Source organism: Desarmillaria tabescens, assembly GCF_030435595.1.
Source record: "Desarmillaria tabescens strain CCBAS 213 chromosome Unknown EV420scaffold_4, whole genome shotgun sequence".
NCBI lineage: Eukaryota > Fungi > Basidiomycota > Agaricomycetes > Agaricales > Physalacriaceae > Desarmillaria > Desarmillaria tabescens.
Window position 1 is genome coordinate 518,682 of NW_026848303.1, and position 16,227 is coordinate 534,908.

Genomic DNA, 16,227 nt, shown 5'->3' on the forward strand with positions numbered 1-16,227 from the left:
GACTCCGGCTCCAGTTTCCTTCAGTTTCGGATCCAGTACTCCAGCATTGGTACGGTGGTTCTTTCGTGCTTTTCTTGCCTCAAACTAAGGGCGCTGTAGCCCTCATCTTCTATGACTACGCTTTGACCTTCCCAACGGAGGTCAAATACGTCTGGAGCTCAAAGTTCAGATTGTCGACTGTTCTATATATATGTTGTCGTTACGCTCTCCTTGCGAACGTCCTCTATCTCTTGGCTATAGCTAAGAAATTAGGCGCTAGGGTATTTTCCTTTTTTCCGGCGTTTGTTCTTTTCTCACTTTGGGAATTTTAGCAAGTTCTACTTTGGGAGAGGAAACAGGCGTGACAGTCTATCTGATTCATGACGACATTTTAGTTGCGACACTTGGTACAAAATCATTGGGGCGCTTAGCGTCTTTGGGCGAGCTGCCGTGATTGGTACGTGGTGCAATTCTCGTGGCTAAACCTTGTTTAGTTTATATGCTACAGTGACTTTCACTGGGCGCACATACGCTATCTGCGCTAGGAACAGGATTATTCTGATTTACCTTGTTGCCATTGGCCTGGCGTGTATTATACTCGACATTGTCGGTCGGCATTTACTATCGGCACCATACATATATGCTAAGATTGGAAGCGATAGATGCATCTTCCAGGACTCAGATGTGTTGGTTCTTCGACTAATCCTCTGTACGTTCCCTACTCGCACCTCCCCTATTTCCGTTCACTGTTTATCTTCAGTGGTACTGACGTCCCTTGCTCTCAATGGATACCACTAAACCTTTTACCCCAGCGAATTTACTACTCTCCATACTGATGGTCGTGTTTGAGTATTCATCCGCGATACTGATAACGATCAGAAGCATTCAAGCGTTCAAATTTGGCGGATCCTGGAAGACACAGCGGCGGGGTTTCATATATCTGATTTTCGAGCAAGGTCGTTTTCATCCTTGCTCAGTACCTGCTAATGCGATTCTTACGCGCAGTTCTGTTGTAGGAATCTTCTATTTCAGGTGGGCATCTAATTATGTGAAGCTAGGAATTAGATGATAACACACATCGACAGTGTCGTTTCGTTGATCACAACTGCGGCTGTCATTTTAAACTCGGTGAGTTTGCCTATGTATGCGGTGCCTTCACTGTCATACTCACGAAATACACAGGTCGCGCCGGTAAGCCTGATACAGTACCCCCTTTTGAAGGCAACTTTAATCGATCCACTGGGCTTTCCAGGCAGGATTCTTCCAGCGCCTACTCAACGCATTGTTACTCCCGTACGTTCTCCTCTAATCCTCCCAGCTGTCTAAGCTCACAGGACTCGCCCAGACTTTCGGGTCTACTAACCGCTCGATTCCTCCTCCGCCTGCGCGTCTGGGAGCATCAACATTCCGCCGCAGTGGTCAGCGATGGCCGTGGGATCGCCTCACAGCATACACGAACACGGACTATGGAGTTCCGTGTTTTGTCGGTGGTTGATGAGTTTGGTGAGGATCCGGTGGGACGTCAACATGAAGGCGAGTATGCGTTGGAGGAGGAGCCGTTTCAGGAAAATATGCCGTCCACGTCGAGTTTGGCTCCTGGGGGTCTGAAGATGCCGATGGGTACTGCCTAGCGGCGGATAGTTGGCAGTTAGGAAACAAATGGCTATACTGTAATGTTCTATTTGTTTCCGTTTGTTTCAATTGTACTTACCTTTTCAGAGTACAGACCCTGCTTCGTTCTGAGGATCGGCGTAATTCTACAACACGCTGACAGACATGCCCTTCTTTTCGTTTTAGAATATTTCCCTTCTGGATAACCCACCCTTTCCTCCCAACAAATGTGAAGGTTGCTTCGGCCTTGTACTACTAGTGGAAAGTGGCGGATCACTGAGCCGATAAGACCAAGAACTGTTATCTGAATGGATTCTGGGCCTCCCATGAAGAGCTAGAGTCTACAAGACCTAGGAACCGTCAATATATCCTGGCAAGAGATTTTCTGTTGGTGTCTAAATTGTGGCTATCGGGGTATTGCATCCAAACATTTCTATACCTGCGTGATCAGCACGAAAAGGTCAATTGTGCGAAATCAGTCGTCCAGCCAGCGGCAGCGAGGGGAAGTAAAATGATTATGAAATTCCCAGTGCAGATGTCGATCACGGTCCGACTCGGAGTCAGTCAGTCAGAAATCCAAGACACCACTCTTCAACCACTACCACCACTGCCGCCGTTTTACCAGCTCGCCGATGTCTTGTCTGGAGTCCAGCCATCCTAGTGACTTGGGGATTGTTCCCTGTGCTCCTTCGCGCATACCCACTTCTCCAGAACTAACGGCCGACCTTGATCCCTCTACCTTTCCCAAGTTCTATAATAAGATCATCGAAGACGACTCTGTCATGCGTCTTCAGCATCTCAAACAGGATCACCAAAGGCTAGAGGCGAGTCTACAACTTTCTTGTCCTCATTGAGTATCTGTCTTGACGAGTTAAAACAGGAGACTGATACGCAGAACAAGGCACTTAGGGACATGACTGATGAGCTGAAGGAGGACATCGAGCAACTGAAGAAGTACAGACAAGAAACCGAGCAAAAGTTGGCCGACCAACGTAAATTCGAGGTCCTTGACCGCTTTTGCAGAGGTAAGACTACATTTCCTATAAGGCAGTTCGACACTTTGCTCATTGAACGCGACTAGGGCTGACAGGTATCCTGCAGGAGAAAATCAGCGATCTAAAAGATCTACTATACATTCTATCAGTTGAGCTAGATGGCTCACCACTTGCATACGGTACGCAAATTCCAATAGCCAAGACTAAATGCTGACAAAAAGCTGCACAGCTCCTATTGGGTTCGTGTTCGTTACCTACTATCTTCACCATGAACGTAACGCGCTACCGGAGTTCTTCTGTCAGTTTCCCCCTCATCTTCATCTGAAGAATATTGCTACCCTGAAGTGTGTCCCGCCCACTTCTGAATTGACCTTGAGAACCCTCAGCAGCATCATGAACGGTCCCTATGGCGATAGCGTTCAACTCCTAATCCACCTATGGGTGATTCGTGCAGATTTGTCCAGAAAACAAAACTTCGTAGCATGTCCGGTCCCCAATCTCACTTTTGCCTCGGAGACTCTTCAAGCTCTTATCCATGACCCAGACCAACAAGCCTTGGTAGAACAGATTCTACCTTCTCTGGTAGATGAAGAAGACATCAACTATGAGATCAAGTACTTTCTGCCTTCCTGGTGATGCCAATCGACATTGGACAAGATGCGAGACCGTCGTCTAGGTCCTTGTGTAATGTCCTCGTATGACTACAATTAATGGTATTTCGTAATGTATGTGTCGTCGCACAGACATACAAAGTGTGTTCCCTCTTTCTGCGAGATGCACAGATTCAGCTACCATGGCTGCACTGTTTTCCGTGCTCCTGAACACCACAGCACGTAAACGCCATGTTCCGTTCTAGACCTATGCATCCACGTATCGGTGGAGACCACCAGGTCCAACAGGCGGTCCGAACGAAAGTATTTTATTGCATTCTGGATGCATATGCCTGTAAAATCGTGAATAGGCATCAGGCCCCGCATATATAGTTGAGTACTAGCCGAGAAGAGCTTAGCAGCAAAAGATGCGCCAGCGACCTAGATGCCGAGTGGACTTGCTGGCGAACATGACAGTTCGAATAACAGGAAGATAAGTGAATGTGTCGTTGGTTCAGAAAGAGATTTAACACTGTGTACACGCTATTACTTGTGGAAACAACAACGCAACTGGCAGCAACAGCACTCACGACAACAAACGGTCGCAATTACTGACTGATAATAATGGTTATCAGGGTTAAGACATAACAATCGATTATTGGTGTGAATCATACAATTTTCTGCAAGGGGCTCCGTCCGTGAACTATAGTACATGTTCCTAGTGACAAATCGATGCATAACAAACCTATAGAAAAACTGATTAAGGTATCAACTGAGCCGAGGCACGTAGAATACCGCGTACACTGGAAAATAAAGATAAAAAAAATAACCAACACGATCCAAATCAGCATACAATAACGAGCAGTCGTCCAAATCGGCACATAGGAAAGAATTTTTGTGACCATACACAGATCTGCCACGTTAAGGTCCATGAACGCATCTTACCTCTCGCATTGTTTGAAAGTCTACTGTCCCCGCTCATCGATCCTTCACTGGTAGATCCTGGTACGCGCCCCGAGGAACCCTTCGACGTCCACATCGAGGAAGCAGAGATCCTCGGTCCTAATCCAGAACATCCAAACGATCCACATCCAACTGTCCACTACACCGTTCCAAAGTCTGTCCCGTCCCAAGATGAGGACGTAAGGAACGTGTGGGAAGTCGTGTCGATGGGCAGTTCCTCGAAACAGAGACCAACGGGCGCTTCGGCAGGGACCAGCCTGTTCAACGCGTTCATACCCGCCATCGCATCTGTCATCAGTCGAAGGGGATCGGTGTTGATGAACGGGCCCGTGCCTATACCAAAACCCTCCAATTTTCTTCCCGGAGGCGGTATAGAGTTGAGACCGTCGTCAAGAGGTCCTGCGTTGGCAGCGGGGTAGAGTTGTTTGGCTTCTGGGGAATAGCGTAAATCGCCGTGTTGGAAGCCTGGCGCGGGGGAAGTCCAAAAGAAGTTGTCCTCGTCCCTGGGAGTGACCTGTGTGGGACCGTCGGATGGGGTAACTCCATTGCTAGACGCAGAAGCGGTGGACCTGTCCATGAACGCTTCGTCAGGAGTGGGATCATTAGCTGGGGTGTCGAAGTTGTATGGCCACGATGAAGGTAAGGGATCGACCGTGGGTTCGTTTTCGCAGGAAGTCCCGTTGGAAACGCTATCTCCGTAAGGTGAAATCTTGCCGTGGTACTTTCTCCGATGGGCGGTGAGAGCGTCCTGGGTACTCCCGCCCCAAATACAATCCGGAGAGTCCTTGCATTTGTACTTTTCGTTCCCAGAGCTGAAAAAGCATGTCACTTGTGTAAAAAGATGAATAGAATAGTGACGCACTGGTGTCTGAGCTTGTGTCCATCAAGATTGCTTTCTTGTAGAAGAACGACCGGGCAATCGGAACAAACAAGATAACTGCCTCAACGATGAGCACGGTTGAAGGGAGAAAATACAAGCTGCTGACTTCTCTGCAGCTTTGGCGTGTATCTTCATGTGCTTGTTGAGGTCTTCGCGTCCAGAGGCCGTCGTGGCGCAGTCCGGGCATTGCCATCGCTGGTTTCCTCGAGCAACAGTGGAAGAGAGTTGGGAGCAAAGGTGCAGGAGGTCTGCAGGGAGCGTTTTCCAGGAGATGTGGGGGAAGAGCATTACGGTAGCAAACTGTACATGCCGGGGTTTTAAAGGCCCTCCAAGACGCCGAATTGGTTGGACGAGGAATCGATTTTTCTACCTTATAAGCCAACTGTTCCGTGAGTGAGAACCAATCCGTAGGAATAGCTATTATGGGATATTGCCGAATTGGTTACGAGATACTTGAGGCTGACAGCGGCCAGAAAGGAACAAGGGCGCGCCGGATGTCGGCCAGGAACGCAGGCAATTCAAGCAATCCGGTATCTTCAAGCATTTTAACCTAGTAAGGTAGGTCCTGACGTGGTCTGGAAGACAGAGCAGAGAGCCGGGGAGAAGCAGTACGCTCCAGCGGGAAAAGCATTTCTTGGACTCCAGGATTCGATTGTACAGCGATCAAACTTGAACACATCTCATATCGTAAAATTTCACAGAAGGTGGAAGTCAAGGCAAGGTAACAAATAGCAGGGAAGAGCACGACCCAGAGCTGCAGCTGCAGCGAATACGATTTGGGAAGGACAAACCAATGGACGATCGGGGAAAGCCGTTTTCGTATGTGTTACATAAGACACGCGTCGCCAAATCAGGCTGATCAAAATTTCTGTCGCCTTCCACCACCGTCAAGCAAGGTGTTCACACAGCTTTCGACACATGGAATCGAAAGGCTGATACTGGAACATGATGCCTGCGTCGCGTCAGGCGACCGATATCACATATTAACGAATAACTCACTGAAGACGAAGTTCCTCAAGCATCCGGGTGAGACTTCCCATAAAGTTCACAGCTCGTAACATCGAATGGGCTTCTAAGGGAAGGAAGTTCTTGAGGTGAGAGAATATAACCAGAGGAAACCTTTTACGGGTGCAGTCGAGGCATCGTTGACAGTCACTAGGCTAGCATGAGCATAAGAAATATAGGAAGCATAGATTATAGAACGTACGAAATGATCAGCACCACATATTACGCTCATGAATATCCACCAATAACGACATCGTCCAAGAAAGACGCGTCATCAGAATCCTTCTGATGTCGTCATGTCCTGGGCGCGGTTCCACTCCATCAGGTAGAGTAAGAGCCAAGACACGCTCCACTGAGCTGACGTCTTATCAACCCCCTTCACCACAGCTTAACTTTTTCTGTGCAATCTGATTGCGAAGCGAAGAAGGAGGGCGTCATGGTTGTCCGAAGGAAGAAGCAATTGTGGCTGTGTCATGACACGTTTCCCACTACTCGACTTGGAACCTCGTTGGCAACATTACTCACTTCGGAATAATTATTTCCTGCCATGGCTGTGATTACTCCATGCACGATAGAGGAGTAGGCCTACATGGATGGATTTCCTTCCGATCACCGCACTGTCCATGTCGACCACGAAAGACGCGCCATATAGAATTTTCGCAGTGCGTACAAGCATGGTGACTCTAGCACCATGACTGGGATGCGATTCCAGCTTTCGCCCGTCAATGTAGTGCACGTGAGAAAAAAAAACGAAAACTGAGTTCATTACAATATCTTAAGACATACTAGAAATTTTGCCTTAAAGCCCCTCATTTTGAACAATAATAGCACACAGATTCCTGCAAGCCAAAAGCTCAAGCGAAGACATGGTTTAACAACAAGAATTTCCAGGCAGCTTTTGAGATATGTCACAACTCGAGGCAGGTTGTATAGCGGCGTAGAAGCGGAGGTTGATACATGCAGTTGACAAGAGCAAGACAGCACCGGCAGTAAAACTCGGCATCGTAGCACTCATTCGCCTGTGGAGAACTGAGCATGGTCAGTAACATACGCGTCCAAGCCGTGCGCGCGAAGCACCTATAAAGCCAGCTTCGTCCTGGTTTCTTACGCATCTGTCATCATCCATGGACACCAACGAATCTTCCACTATTACCCTCACTAAATCCCCCTTTAATAATGCCTCCGAGGCGGATTTAGTCATCCGTACGGCAGACAATGTCGATTTCTTCGTCCTGAAAGCGCTATTGTCACTCAAATCCCCGACATCATTCTTCCGGCACGTATTGGAACCTCATACATCAGAAAGGAGCGATCTTCCAGTCCTCAAAGTCAAGGAGGACAGCGACACATTCAGGATTATGCTTTTCTTCTGCTATCCATATGACACCCCCAACATAGAGACCATCGAGCAGTTCACGGCCGTCGGAGTAGCACTGAAGAAGTATTGCATGGATAATGCTTTCAAGCGATTCGTCAAGGCTGCGATTACTTCGCGCCTGATAGAGGAGCAGCCCCTGCGAGTGTTTTGTTTCGCAGCTGCCAACGGATGGAGGTAACTAGGTGAGGCTACGGCTAGGAACACGCTCGCTACACCTCTGCATCCAGAAGCTGAGCTCGAGGATCTTAAACACATGAACGCCTTGCAGCACTTTCGTCTTCGGGATTATCACAGAAAATGTGGAAAGGTCGCGCAGGTGGGGTTCGATCCTATGCACGGTGCAGGAATGACGTGGTTACAAGGTCAAGCTTCACAGCTATTATTCCTGCAATCCATACCGTCGTGTCGATGGTGTCTCAAGCCAGTGCCATATTTGACTCGATCAGGAGATGGAAACTTTCGTACCCATACCTGGTTGCGTGATTATTTAGACGAGGTGAACACGCAGGCTTCAGAGCGGCGTCGACCAGAAGTTGCGCTGGATGACGACATCGTTTACCGGGCAGTTGTGAAGAGTATCGCGGAATACGGTCACGCTGATTGGACAAAAATCGCCTCCAAGCAAATTCACCGATACGCAAAGTTATTGGCGAAGGAAATCGATAGACGGATATCAGAGATGAGTAATATGACAGCTTTGACGTGCCTCCCTCCTAATGGGTTATCAAAGGTATCCCTGGACGTGGACTGGACGATGTGACAACAGAATAGCGAAAGCACATGAATGTGCCAGACGAACGTTGTCCGACTAGACTGGTTCGAGTCTATTGTCCGACGCTTATTCTAAACCAAACTAGGTCATAATACTATGTCAGGCGTGAACTGTATTTTCCTCCTCATACAATAACAACTCACTGAGATGGCATTCGACGTCATAATCAGTTCTTCTATAAAGATTACTCCGAAGTCGCCCATGTGAAACCTTCAGAAGATAAGTTATACTGTCGAAGAGCCGGATGCAAGGCAACAACTCGTAACATCGAATGAACTTCCGAGCGAGTGAGATCCGGGAACAAAGCCAGAAAAGAACTTTCATGGACGGGGTCCAGGCATCATCAACGTTTACTGAACGAGCGTAAGTATGAGCAACCCAAAGAGCATAGATTATAGAACACACGAAAACCTCAGCACCACATATTACGCTCATGAATATCCACCAATAACCACACCATCCCTATCGGCCACGAAAGACGCGCCACGTAGGAGTTTCTCTGATGTCATGGCCTTCCACTCCACCGGAGCCTAAACAAGTTCCATGAGATAAAGTTAGTACTACAGATTCAAACGTACTAAGATCGCGTCTTATCAGCCTAAGGATACACCACTGCGATAATCTGATTGCGAAACCGGGAAGGAAAGCGTCATGATGGTTCGAAAGGAAGGAACGATTGTGGCTGTGTTGCGTTGTTGGCTCGATCTCTCCCTGCGACACGGCTCATCTACCCAAGAGTCAGAACTACTTTTACTTCGCTTGACAGCACACTGTTATCGATCTTTCGTTGTTCCATTTTCGCCTGTTTGATTCAATTGTATCGCTCGACGTAAACGGAGCCGCGCGGTATACTTACATTTTTTCGGAAGATCGGTACGCATATCCCCTCTCGCTATTACTGGTATGTATCAATCGCCGACCAGGAATAAATGAAAGCGTAACAGACCTTCGTAATTTTTCTTCATCTCGATTGCAGTCGTCCTCAGCGCGGAGGACTCAAGTTCGGCCAATACAGATGATCGCGTCTTGTTTCACAAAAAATGTTGGCTGATCGGGTTTTCTATCCTGGGCATCCTGGACTTTCGGCCGACAATTTATTAACGATCGGACCGGTATCCGGTGGATGCCAGGGTACCACCCACAAAATCCACCTCCTGGTGGGTCAGTTTCATGCATTGTGTGGACCAACACATTTCCCTGGGAGGGGCTAGATAGGAGCCGGGTGCTACACCCCTTGCCTTGTCTTGTCAAAGGGGTGATATGTACCAGACTCGGTTTCTGTAGTAATCGGCGTTACGCGTGAGTGAGTATTCTCGATTGAATGCAGCAAATACGACGAGGAAACAGCGACGGCGATGATCATAAAGTTGGGACAGAACAATTCGGCAGAAGCCGACTCTCATGATACGCGTTCGCGTTATTTGGCAAAGCCGTTAGTACCAAATCGGGCTTCTCCTCTCGGCTACCAAGGCGACCAGCCTGTTACGCCGCGCTACGTTTCCCATCTTTCTCGACTCTGAGTCCACATTCGCATATCAAAATGGAACTAGTATCTCGGCGGTTCGGTGCTCTAATTTCAAAAGCACAATATCCTGCACTTGGCAGCGTGGGCGGGGCGGAAACGATCGTGTGCACAAGCACAGGAAGTTGGGTACCGCTCCACCAGTCTCGTAAGGGCAATAATAGATGATATGTATGTGGAAAGTAATAAAGATCTTCTGAAACTCCAACCCATCCTTCATTTTACCGTATCAAAGTTTAAAGTGACGTGGGAGCGAAAGCCCTGGGGATGTGTTACATATTCAGGACCGGGAAAGAACGACCCTACTCTGAGCTCCATGCTTCGCTGTCCCTGGTTCCTTGGACACAGAGGGTCTCAGGTTGCCGCGCCCATTTCAAGGAAAATACATGCTGGTCTTCGCTTCAATCCCGGGGAGTATGACTCTTAAGAGCTAACTCGAAACTTTCGGAACCCAGATCATGTGCTCCCAATAGAATATACAACGTCTATTGACGTTAGTACGACAGGGTGGAGTACTTCCCGCAAGGCAACGAGAGATGACTATCTTTACTCCCACCCACCGACGACGAAAATTCTGGCGTTGGGTGGCTATTAGGCGATTTTGGAGTCATGTACAAGCGAGGTAACCAAGAATGGTCTCAGAAGTTTGGCCGTAGCTTCATGCGTGGAGCAGAAGAATAGAATTATTCGCGATGTCGCCAACGAGGCTGGCGCTCTCTTCCTCTCCACCTGCACTGCAAAGAAACTGATCCGGGGTTCGAGGATCGAGCGACGTCGGCTACACCGTGACGCCCTCATGCATGGCGGCGAGAAAAAGAACACGCGGTGTGTCAAAGAACGACTCGGATGACGCTTTCCTGACGTAGTTCTTGATTTTAAATCATTACTCGGTTACTTGAAAGTTTTGCCTCAGTTCTGAGGCGGCGTTGAGTCTGTATCACTTCGGACGGCCGAGAACATTGCTACAGCAACCCTCTGCAGGTAGTATCATTTGGAGGAGGCTCAAAGAAAATCACTAAGATCACTTAAAATCCGCTAGTTATGGGGGCATAGCTCAGTTGGGAGAGCGACAGACTGAAGTTGGTTACGCACCAGGTTTTCTGGAGGTCCCCAGTTCAATCCTGGGTGCCCCCATCTTTGCCATGTTTTTACCGTATATACCCATTTGGCACTGACCGTCGGTTTAATCAGATTGGATATCGGGATGCGCGTCTACCCGGAACCAAAGTGACGACGATGACGACGAAAGATTCTCGCCAATTGTAAGCATAGCCACAACGGCGTCTAGAATTATTGACCTTACGGGCGACCTCGGACGACGCAAATATACAGGAGTAGTCATCGAGTCGAGGCAACTGCAACGGCGTACTGGCTCAAACAAGTTTAGACAGAGGATCCAGATTTGCGAGGTCAACTACGAATTCGGAAAATACATGGAGATGTATGTGCCAGGAGCTTACGAGTGAACGTGCGTAAAACTGATTTCCAGACTATTATTGTGCATCCGAGGTAGGAATAGGGGGGGAATGTTATTCGTCGGTTAGTCCAGGAACTTGGTATGAGAGACAGATGTGCCAGGATGCGCTATGTGATTGTCCCATGACTCGTATAACGATAACAGTTCAAACTCAGTGATTCAGATTCATGCGTTGACTATTTGGAATATGTCAAGTGAACAGTGTACTATCTATTCTTGTCGAAAGTCTAAGCGTCGGGAGGGCTACGGTGGATTGGATAGAAAGAGTTCTGTTCGACTGTTCGAGATGGATTGAAGTTCGTTGGTTCCTGTGCTGTTCTCAGGGGTATTGTTAGAACAACTGATGGTCGACTGAACCTGATTGGACATCCTGATATGTACGCGCTATAAGGGGATGTCGTATAGAGAGGCGTGGTACTGGATAGACATAGTTTTTTCCTGCTTTGAATAGAGGATGTGCGTCGTTAATACGAACCCGACTCGAAATGTATAAGCTGAAGGGAGTCTCACGCGAAGCCCGAGGCTGTGAGTGCGAGCCAGTCAATGGGGCGTGATATCAGCGCAACGGAAAACATACTGCATGCGAGAAGAAGACATACGACTGTAGTGTGGCTATACGTAAAAGTTCCAGGGTCGTCAACCAGCTGAGTTACGAGTTGGCAGCTTCGACGTATGAGAAATGGCTTGGTACTCTCACCCTCGATGGTATGTTTTATGTGGATAATACAGAAAATTGACCAACGATCTCTATTAATGATTGATAGTAGGGGGGGACAATTGCTGTGGAGGAACTGCAAACATCAAGTAAGAGAGAAAGGCATAGCGCGAACCCGGGGTTGGAAAAGGCGAGTAGAAGGATCACCCAGGAATATCAAGCGTCGAAAGGAGTTGATTGCGGTTCTGAAAAAGAAATATGATTTAACAATCGGGTTAACTACGTTGAGCGAACGTGTCGCGACGGTAGAATGGAGGCGCGTTGGCGGATTTTTTGACATATATATAAAGTTGAACGGTGTTGAAGGACATGTCCGACAGGCGCAGAGGGAGAACCGTTGTAGTTCTGCGCCGAAGATTCGGATAGCGGCTACTTATAGCCAGAGACCGAGACAATTTGAGTAGATGGAGACTTTTGAGACAACTGGGCTGTAAAGTGCCCGGGAAATGTTACGCGACGTGATTGTGGCGACGCCAGAGCCTACTGGTTGCAGGACTCATGAACAGAATTTTAACGGCAGAGCTGTGAGTGGAAAGATGTACGCAAAACTGCTGTAGTAATCCGATCAGATAAGAAGGCGCAGAATGTCCATATGGGGATGAAGATCTAGGCGTGGCTGAAAATTTTGATTGCTGTGCCGAAATCCGACCAATGAGATCGAAGAATGGCGATAGATAAGACATGAGATTTAATCGGGCGACCTAAAAAAGGATCGGAGATTCCAAAGTGGAGCCTTGAAAAGAAAAGCGACTGAATCAGAAAAATGCTGGTTCGTCGATAACCACCATCATCTCTCCCGTCGTCGGCCGTATGCCCTACTCGCTGCCTACCCCCAGCACAGGCCGTCCTACTCACCGTCGTTCGTATACACATTCTCCAGGCGCCTTTGCTTCGCTCGGCTCGTTGCCACGGATTACCCACCACCGCCCTGTCTTCCACATACAAAACGACTGTTCCTCTGACGACGATGAACAAGGTCTGCTCAGCCCCGGCCACAAGGCAAAGCCATTACGGGTCGATACACACTTAGGCGTACCATTCCCACGAAGTTCGCCTTCGCCGCGAAGTCCTAGCCCGGAGGTTCCCAGCAGGCCTTCACTGCCGCAGCGAACCAACTCAACGCCCATTTTGCTCTCCAATGGCCGGCCTCTCAAATCGTCCCTTAAAGGGTCACCACGTTCGTCATCTGTTCCCGATATGCCCTCATTATCTATCCAACATACCCGTGCTCGGTCTGCCCCCTCTACGCCTGCTATTTCTCACCACGAACATCATTGCCACAAAAATGTTCACTTTCCTACCCACCAGCTCGAAACAGTTCGTGTTTTCAACAGGTCTGCGAAACCCGCTTCGCTGCTTCGAACTATTCCCGCTTCGGACGCAGAGACCGAAACTGAGACGGAGGTTGAAGGTTCTTGTATCACACAGACTCGATTTCCCTTTCCTTCGGTTATCCCCTCGTACTCTCTTTCTCCATTTACCGACCCTGTACCAAGCCCTGCAGTGCCGAGGGAAGGTGCTAATGTAATACTCGAGTCCTTGACTCTTCCCCCATCAACCCTAGCCCTGAAGGGTACCCTCCTCGTACGCAATATATCATACGAGAAGCTGGTCTACGTCAGGTTCACGCTCGATGACTGGCAGACGACGTCTGAAGTAGCTGCTCGGTATCAAACGTCGTTGCCTTCGTTACCTGTTTTGTTCAAGAAGAACTTGACCGTAGGTGATGTCGCTGCAGGCGTTGCTACAGGAGGACAAGGCGCTTGGGACCGCTTTGAATATACAATCAAATTGGAAGACTACGCTTCGACTCTTATTGATCGCACCATCTTTCTGGTTGTACGATATTCCGCAGGTGGAGGTGAATGGTGGGACAATAACGCTGGGAAAAACTATCGTGTGGCCTTCATTCGAAGTCCTGACCGTAAGTTCCTATTATGCATTCCGTTCCCACTTGTTCACTCACTTAGCTAAAGAAGCGTCACCTGCAACGGTCGAGAAATCCCGTGCCCCTGTATCTCTGACAAAAGCTGCTTCCGAGAGCTCGGTCCCGTTCCCAACGATTGCTCCTTCCTCACCCACAAGTCCACCGACTTCTACTTCCTCGCCACCCACCCTATCACCTTCGTCATCGACCCCTGCACTGCCTCCTCCGCAACATAACCGTGCGCAGTCAGAGGCTACGCTTCAGCACCGTCTGAAGGGCTTCAAATTGGCTAACTATGCCAAGCCTAACGCTGTGCCTGCTCAACTGAGTCCTACCGCAGAGAAAGCAGAGGGTGCTGGCGTGTTCTGGTTTTGGGGCTCTTCCAAGTCGCAAACGGGTACAGGTTCCCCTGTACATTCGGACGGCGATGGAGACGTCACTCCTGCTCTGTCGAGAGGCAGCAACTCTCCGTTGGACTCACCTATCGAGGAGCGAGCGAATTTATTGGAGGAGCCACCCGTGTATGTTGAGCCTGCGAGCCTCCCGATTCCCTTCTCGATGCTCAATTCGGACGCTATCGAGCCTGAACGCCATTCGAAATCCCCATCTCCATCTCCGCTTCCGCTGGCTCACTCCCCATCTCCCCCTCCTACTACCCCAACACCCACATCTACGCCCACTCCGCGAGTGGGGAAAAAATCCCTTAGTCCTCCATCCTCGTCCGAGGATCTTTATAAAGCCTTTGTGAAGCAATGGTGCTTCGTCGGCGCTGGAGGAGGAAGCGAAACCATGATAGGCGCCTAGACGATGAACGCCATGCCATCTACATTAAACGACCCGCTCGCCATACGACGGCTCTCTCATATATCAGTTATCTTTATTCATCTTCCCACTCGCGCTGGTTTGTACTACCAATCTCAACTTTTTTCGCTAGACATTTTGTACCATTAACAGCAACACAGCGTGGATGGACGGTTTTTGTTTTCCTCATTTATGTACTAACGATTTTGTACTTCCACTTACTCACTCACATACCCCCCTCACATACACGAAAAGCATGTATAGTACGGACGCTACATACGTGCACCCCCCCTCGGTTTATCATCGTTGCATATTATCATTACTTACTTTGGGTTGAAACATGAATAGAATGGTTACGGTATCGGATGAGATTTTCACAGGTGGAACGGTGCCTAGTGTGCGCTCGGTGCCGTCTAGGCCCAGCCTGGTTTCTATGCCAGTCCCGACGATCTACGAGTGGGTTAGTTGGTTGGCAATAACTCTCTTCTGCTCCTGTCATTTTGGATCGGCGAGAATGTTTGGACTCGGGTATCATCCGTGAACCAAGGATCCCACGAAGCCCATATTGACCAGGTTATCGGTCTGTTTCCCGAATCGGCTGAAAGACAGACGTCATCGATTGCGTCTTGTTTTCTCAGACTGATACTAATAGCTTGCTCTACAGTCAGCGTTGTGAATCGTGAAGCCCGTTTCCACCGGGGAAACCGTCTTTTTTTTCTTGCCTGGCCATGATCTTGGAAGCTGGAACGGAGAATGCGAAACGTTCAATCCCGCTTAGGAAGCACTGCCCGAGATCACAAATCACAAATCACAAATCACGAAAAAGTGAGATGAAATCACGAACGTTTGACAGTGATACACTTTTCATTTTATATGGCCGGTGATTAGATACAGCCCAACTAACTCAAACGGTGCCGTTATAGTTGCGAGACTCGTACCGACTCTCCGAATCCGAGTGCTTGACAAGGACAAGCATATGCCAATGGGAAAAGGAAAAGATCGAGTGTGCTGTCAGAACGCGGATGAACTTCCTACACGTGTTGTCGTGGTTTCTTTACATAGGCGCCGCAGATAAGGAAGAAGAGGAAGACGCAGTTCGGAAATTTTCAGGAATGTCCAAAGGCCGGGTAAGTTGGGTAGCTGGCTTTACCGGAAAGGCAGGAGAAATGAACTTGGTGAATGGCGTCACGGTTTTGGGTGCACTTCATAGCCAGCGACACAGCCACCGATTGCTCCTTCTTTTCGAACAGTCATGTGGCTCGTCCTTCCTGGTTTCGCTAATCCCGGTGGCGGTGGAAGAGGTTGATAAGACGTCAGTTAAGTGGAGCTTTTACATGTACTCTTCCTGGTGGTGCGGAACGGTGACATCGGAGGGACTCCTACGTGGCGCGTTGATGTCGTTATTGGTGGTGCTAATTTCGTGCGTTTTGTTATCTATGCTTCCCGCGTTGTTTGTACTTACACCATACTCAATGGGATAGGAATACGGTACGGTACTATGGTGTGACCTCGACCGTGTCTATTTGGAATAATAGAGTTCTTGAGGCGCCCTGGAGACTAGAAGGGACGGTTGCATTCAGTATACTAGGACTACTAGTACTTCCGGTGTGAT

At 48.8% G+C, this 16,227-nt stretch overlaps 7 protein-coding genes and 1 non-coding gene across 8 annotated transcripts; 6 read left to right on the forward strand and 2 right to left on the reverse strand.

Moving 5' to 3' along the window:
• Nucleotides 1-1,610, forward strand: EV420DRAFT_1261549 (uncharacterized protein; the record flags this gene model as incomplete). The annotated part of the gene is made up of 9 exons (XM_060467073.1): nucleotides 1-49; nucleotides 100-280; nucleotides 375-436; nucleotides 488-688; nucleotides 792-938; nucleotides 996-1,011; nucleotides 1,065-1,107; nucleotides 1,232-1,272; nucleotides 1,325-1,610. Coding segments are annotated over 9 exons (1,026 nt in total), but the record flags the coding sequence as incomplete, so codon positions are not given.
• An 893-nt stretch (nucleotides 1,611-2,503) lies between these two features.
• Nucleotides 2,504-3,598, forward strand: EV420DRAFT_1709654 (uncharacterized protein; the record flags this gene model as incomplete). Its single annotated transcript, XM_060479589.1, has 3 exons — nucleotides 2,504-2,615; nucleotides 2,681-2,764; nucleotides 2,815-3,598. 3 exons carry the CDS (start codon nucleotides 2,504-2,506, stop codon nucleotides 3,219-3,221), a joined length of 603 nt encoding a protein of 200 aa, XP_060336824.1. The 3' UTR covers nucleotides 3,222-3,598.
• A 594-nt stretch (nucleotides 3,599-4,192) lies between these two features.
• On the reverse strand, nucleotides 4,193-5,440 carry EV420DRAFT_805677 (uncharacterized protein). Its single transcript, XM_060483532.1, has 3 exons — nucleotides 5,125-5,440; nucleotides 5,001-5,075; nucleotides 4,193-4,950 (listed from the first exon to the last, which is right to left on the reverse strand). Exons 1-3 carry the CDS (start codon nucleotides 5,304-5,306, stop codon nucleotides 4,278-4,280), a joined length of 930 nt encoding a protein of 309 aa, XP_060336825.1. The 5' UTR covers nucleotides 5,307-5,440; the 3' UTR covers nucleotides 4,193-4,277.
• Nucleotides 5,441-6,925: 1,485 nt separating this feature from the next.
• On the forward strand, nucleotides 6,926-8,161 carry EV420DRAFT_1709658 (uncharacterized protein; the record flags this gene model as incomplete). The annotated part of the gene is made up of 2 exons (XM_060479590.1): nucleotides 6,926-7,575; nucleotides 7,600-8,161. Exons 1-2 carry the CDS (start codon nucleotides 7,148-7,150, stop codon nucleotides 8,159-8,161), a joined length of 990 nt encoding a protein of 329 aa, XP_060336826.1. The 5' UTR covers nucleotides 6,926-7,147.
• A 39-nt stretch (nucleotides 8,162-8,200) lies between these two features.
• EV420DRAFT_805699 (uncharacterized protein) lies at nucleotides 8,201-8,858 on the reverse strand. Its single transcript, XM_060483533.1, has 4 exons — nucleotides 8,752-8,858; nucleotides 8,433-8,703; nucleotides 8,317-8,383; nucleotides 8,201-8,254 (listed from the first exon to the last, which is right to left on the reverse strand). Exons 2-4 carry the CDS (start codon nucleotides 8,606-8,608, stop codon nucleotides 8,240-8,242), a joined length of 258 nt encoding a protein of 85 aa, XP_060336827.1. The 5' UTR covers nucleotides 8,609-8,703; nucleotides 8,752-8,858; the 3' UTR covers nucleotides 8,201-8,239.
• Nucleotides 8,859-9,213: 355 nt separating this feature from the next.
• EV420DRAFT_1474814 (uncharacterized protein) lies at nucleotides 9,214-9,693 on the forward strand (the record flags this gene model as incomplete). The annotated part of the gene is made up of 3 exons (XM_060469237.1): nucleotides 9,214-9,334; nucleotides 9,458-9,476; nucleotides 9,501-9,693. The coding sequence occupies 3 exons, from the start codon at nucleotides 9,214-9,216 to the stop codon at nucleotides 9,691-9,693; spliced, it is 333 nt and encodes a 110-aa protein (XP_060336828.1).
• A 1,045-nt stretch (nucleotides 9,694-10,738) lies between these two features.
• On the forward strand, nucleotides 10,739-10,829 carry EV420DRAFT_t60. Its single transcript has one exon. It is a non-coding gene; the product is annotated as a tRNA-Phe (tRNA).
• Nucleotides 10,830-12,661: 1,832 nt separating this feature from the next.
• EV420DRAFT_1509232 (putative phosphatase regulatory subunit-domain-containing protein) lies at nucleotides 12,662-13,886 on the forward strand. Its single transcript, XM_060471462.1, has one exon. It carries the CDS (start codon nucleotides 12,698-12,700, stop codon nucleotides 13,859-13,861), a length of 1,164 nt encoding a protein of 387 aa, XP_060336829.1. The 5' UTR covers nucleotides 12,662-12,697; the 3' UTR covers nucleotides 13,862-13,886.
• Nucleotides 13,887-16,227: the final 2,341 nt, after the last annotated feature.

Excerpts from the sequence above, each read along its gene's own strand:
- EV420DRAFT_805677 (XM_060483532.1), bottom strand. The coding sequence starts at position 5,306 with ATGCTCTTCCCCCACATCTCCTGGAAAACGCTCCCTGCAGACCTCCTG. Across the intron at positions 5,076-5,124 it reads CACGCCAAAGCTGCAGAGAA|TTATCTTGTTTGTTCCGATT; the intron begins GTCAGCAGCTTG and ends TCGTTGAGGCAG. Across the intron at positions 4,951-5,000 it reads GGACACAAGCTCAGACACCA|CTCTGGGAACGAAAAGTACA; the intron begins GTGCGTCACTAT and ends ATGCTTTTTCAG.
- EV420DRAFT_805699 (XM_060483533.1), bottom strand. The coding sequence starts at position 8,608 with ATGAGCGTAATATGTGGTGCTGAGGTTTTCGTGTGTTCTATAATCTAT. Across the intron at positions 8,384-8,432 it reads AAGTTCATTCGATGTTACGA|GTTTCACATGGGCGACTTCG; the intron begins GTTGTTGCCTTG and ends TATCTTCTGAAG.
- EV420DRAFT_1509232 (XM_060471462.1), top strand. The coding sequence starts at position 12,698 with ATGCCCTACTCGCTGCCTACCCCCAGCACAGGCCGTCCTACTCACCGT.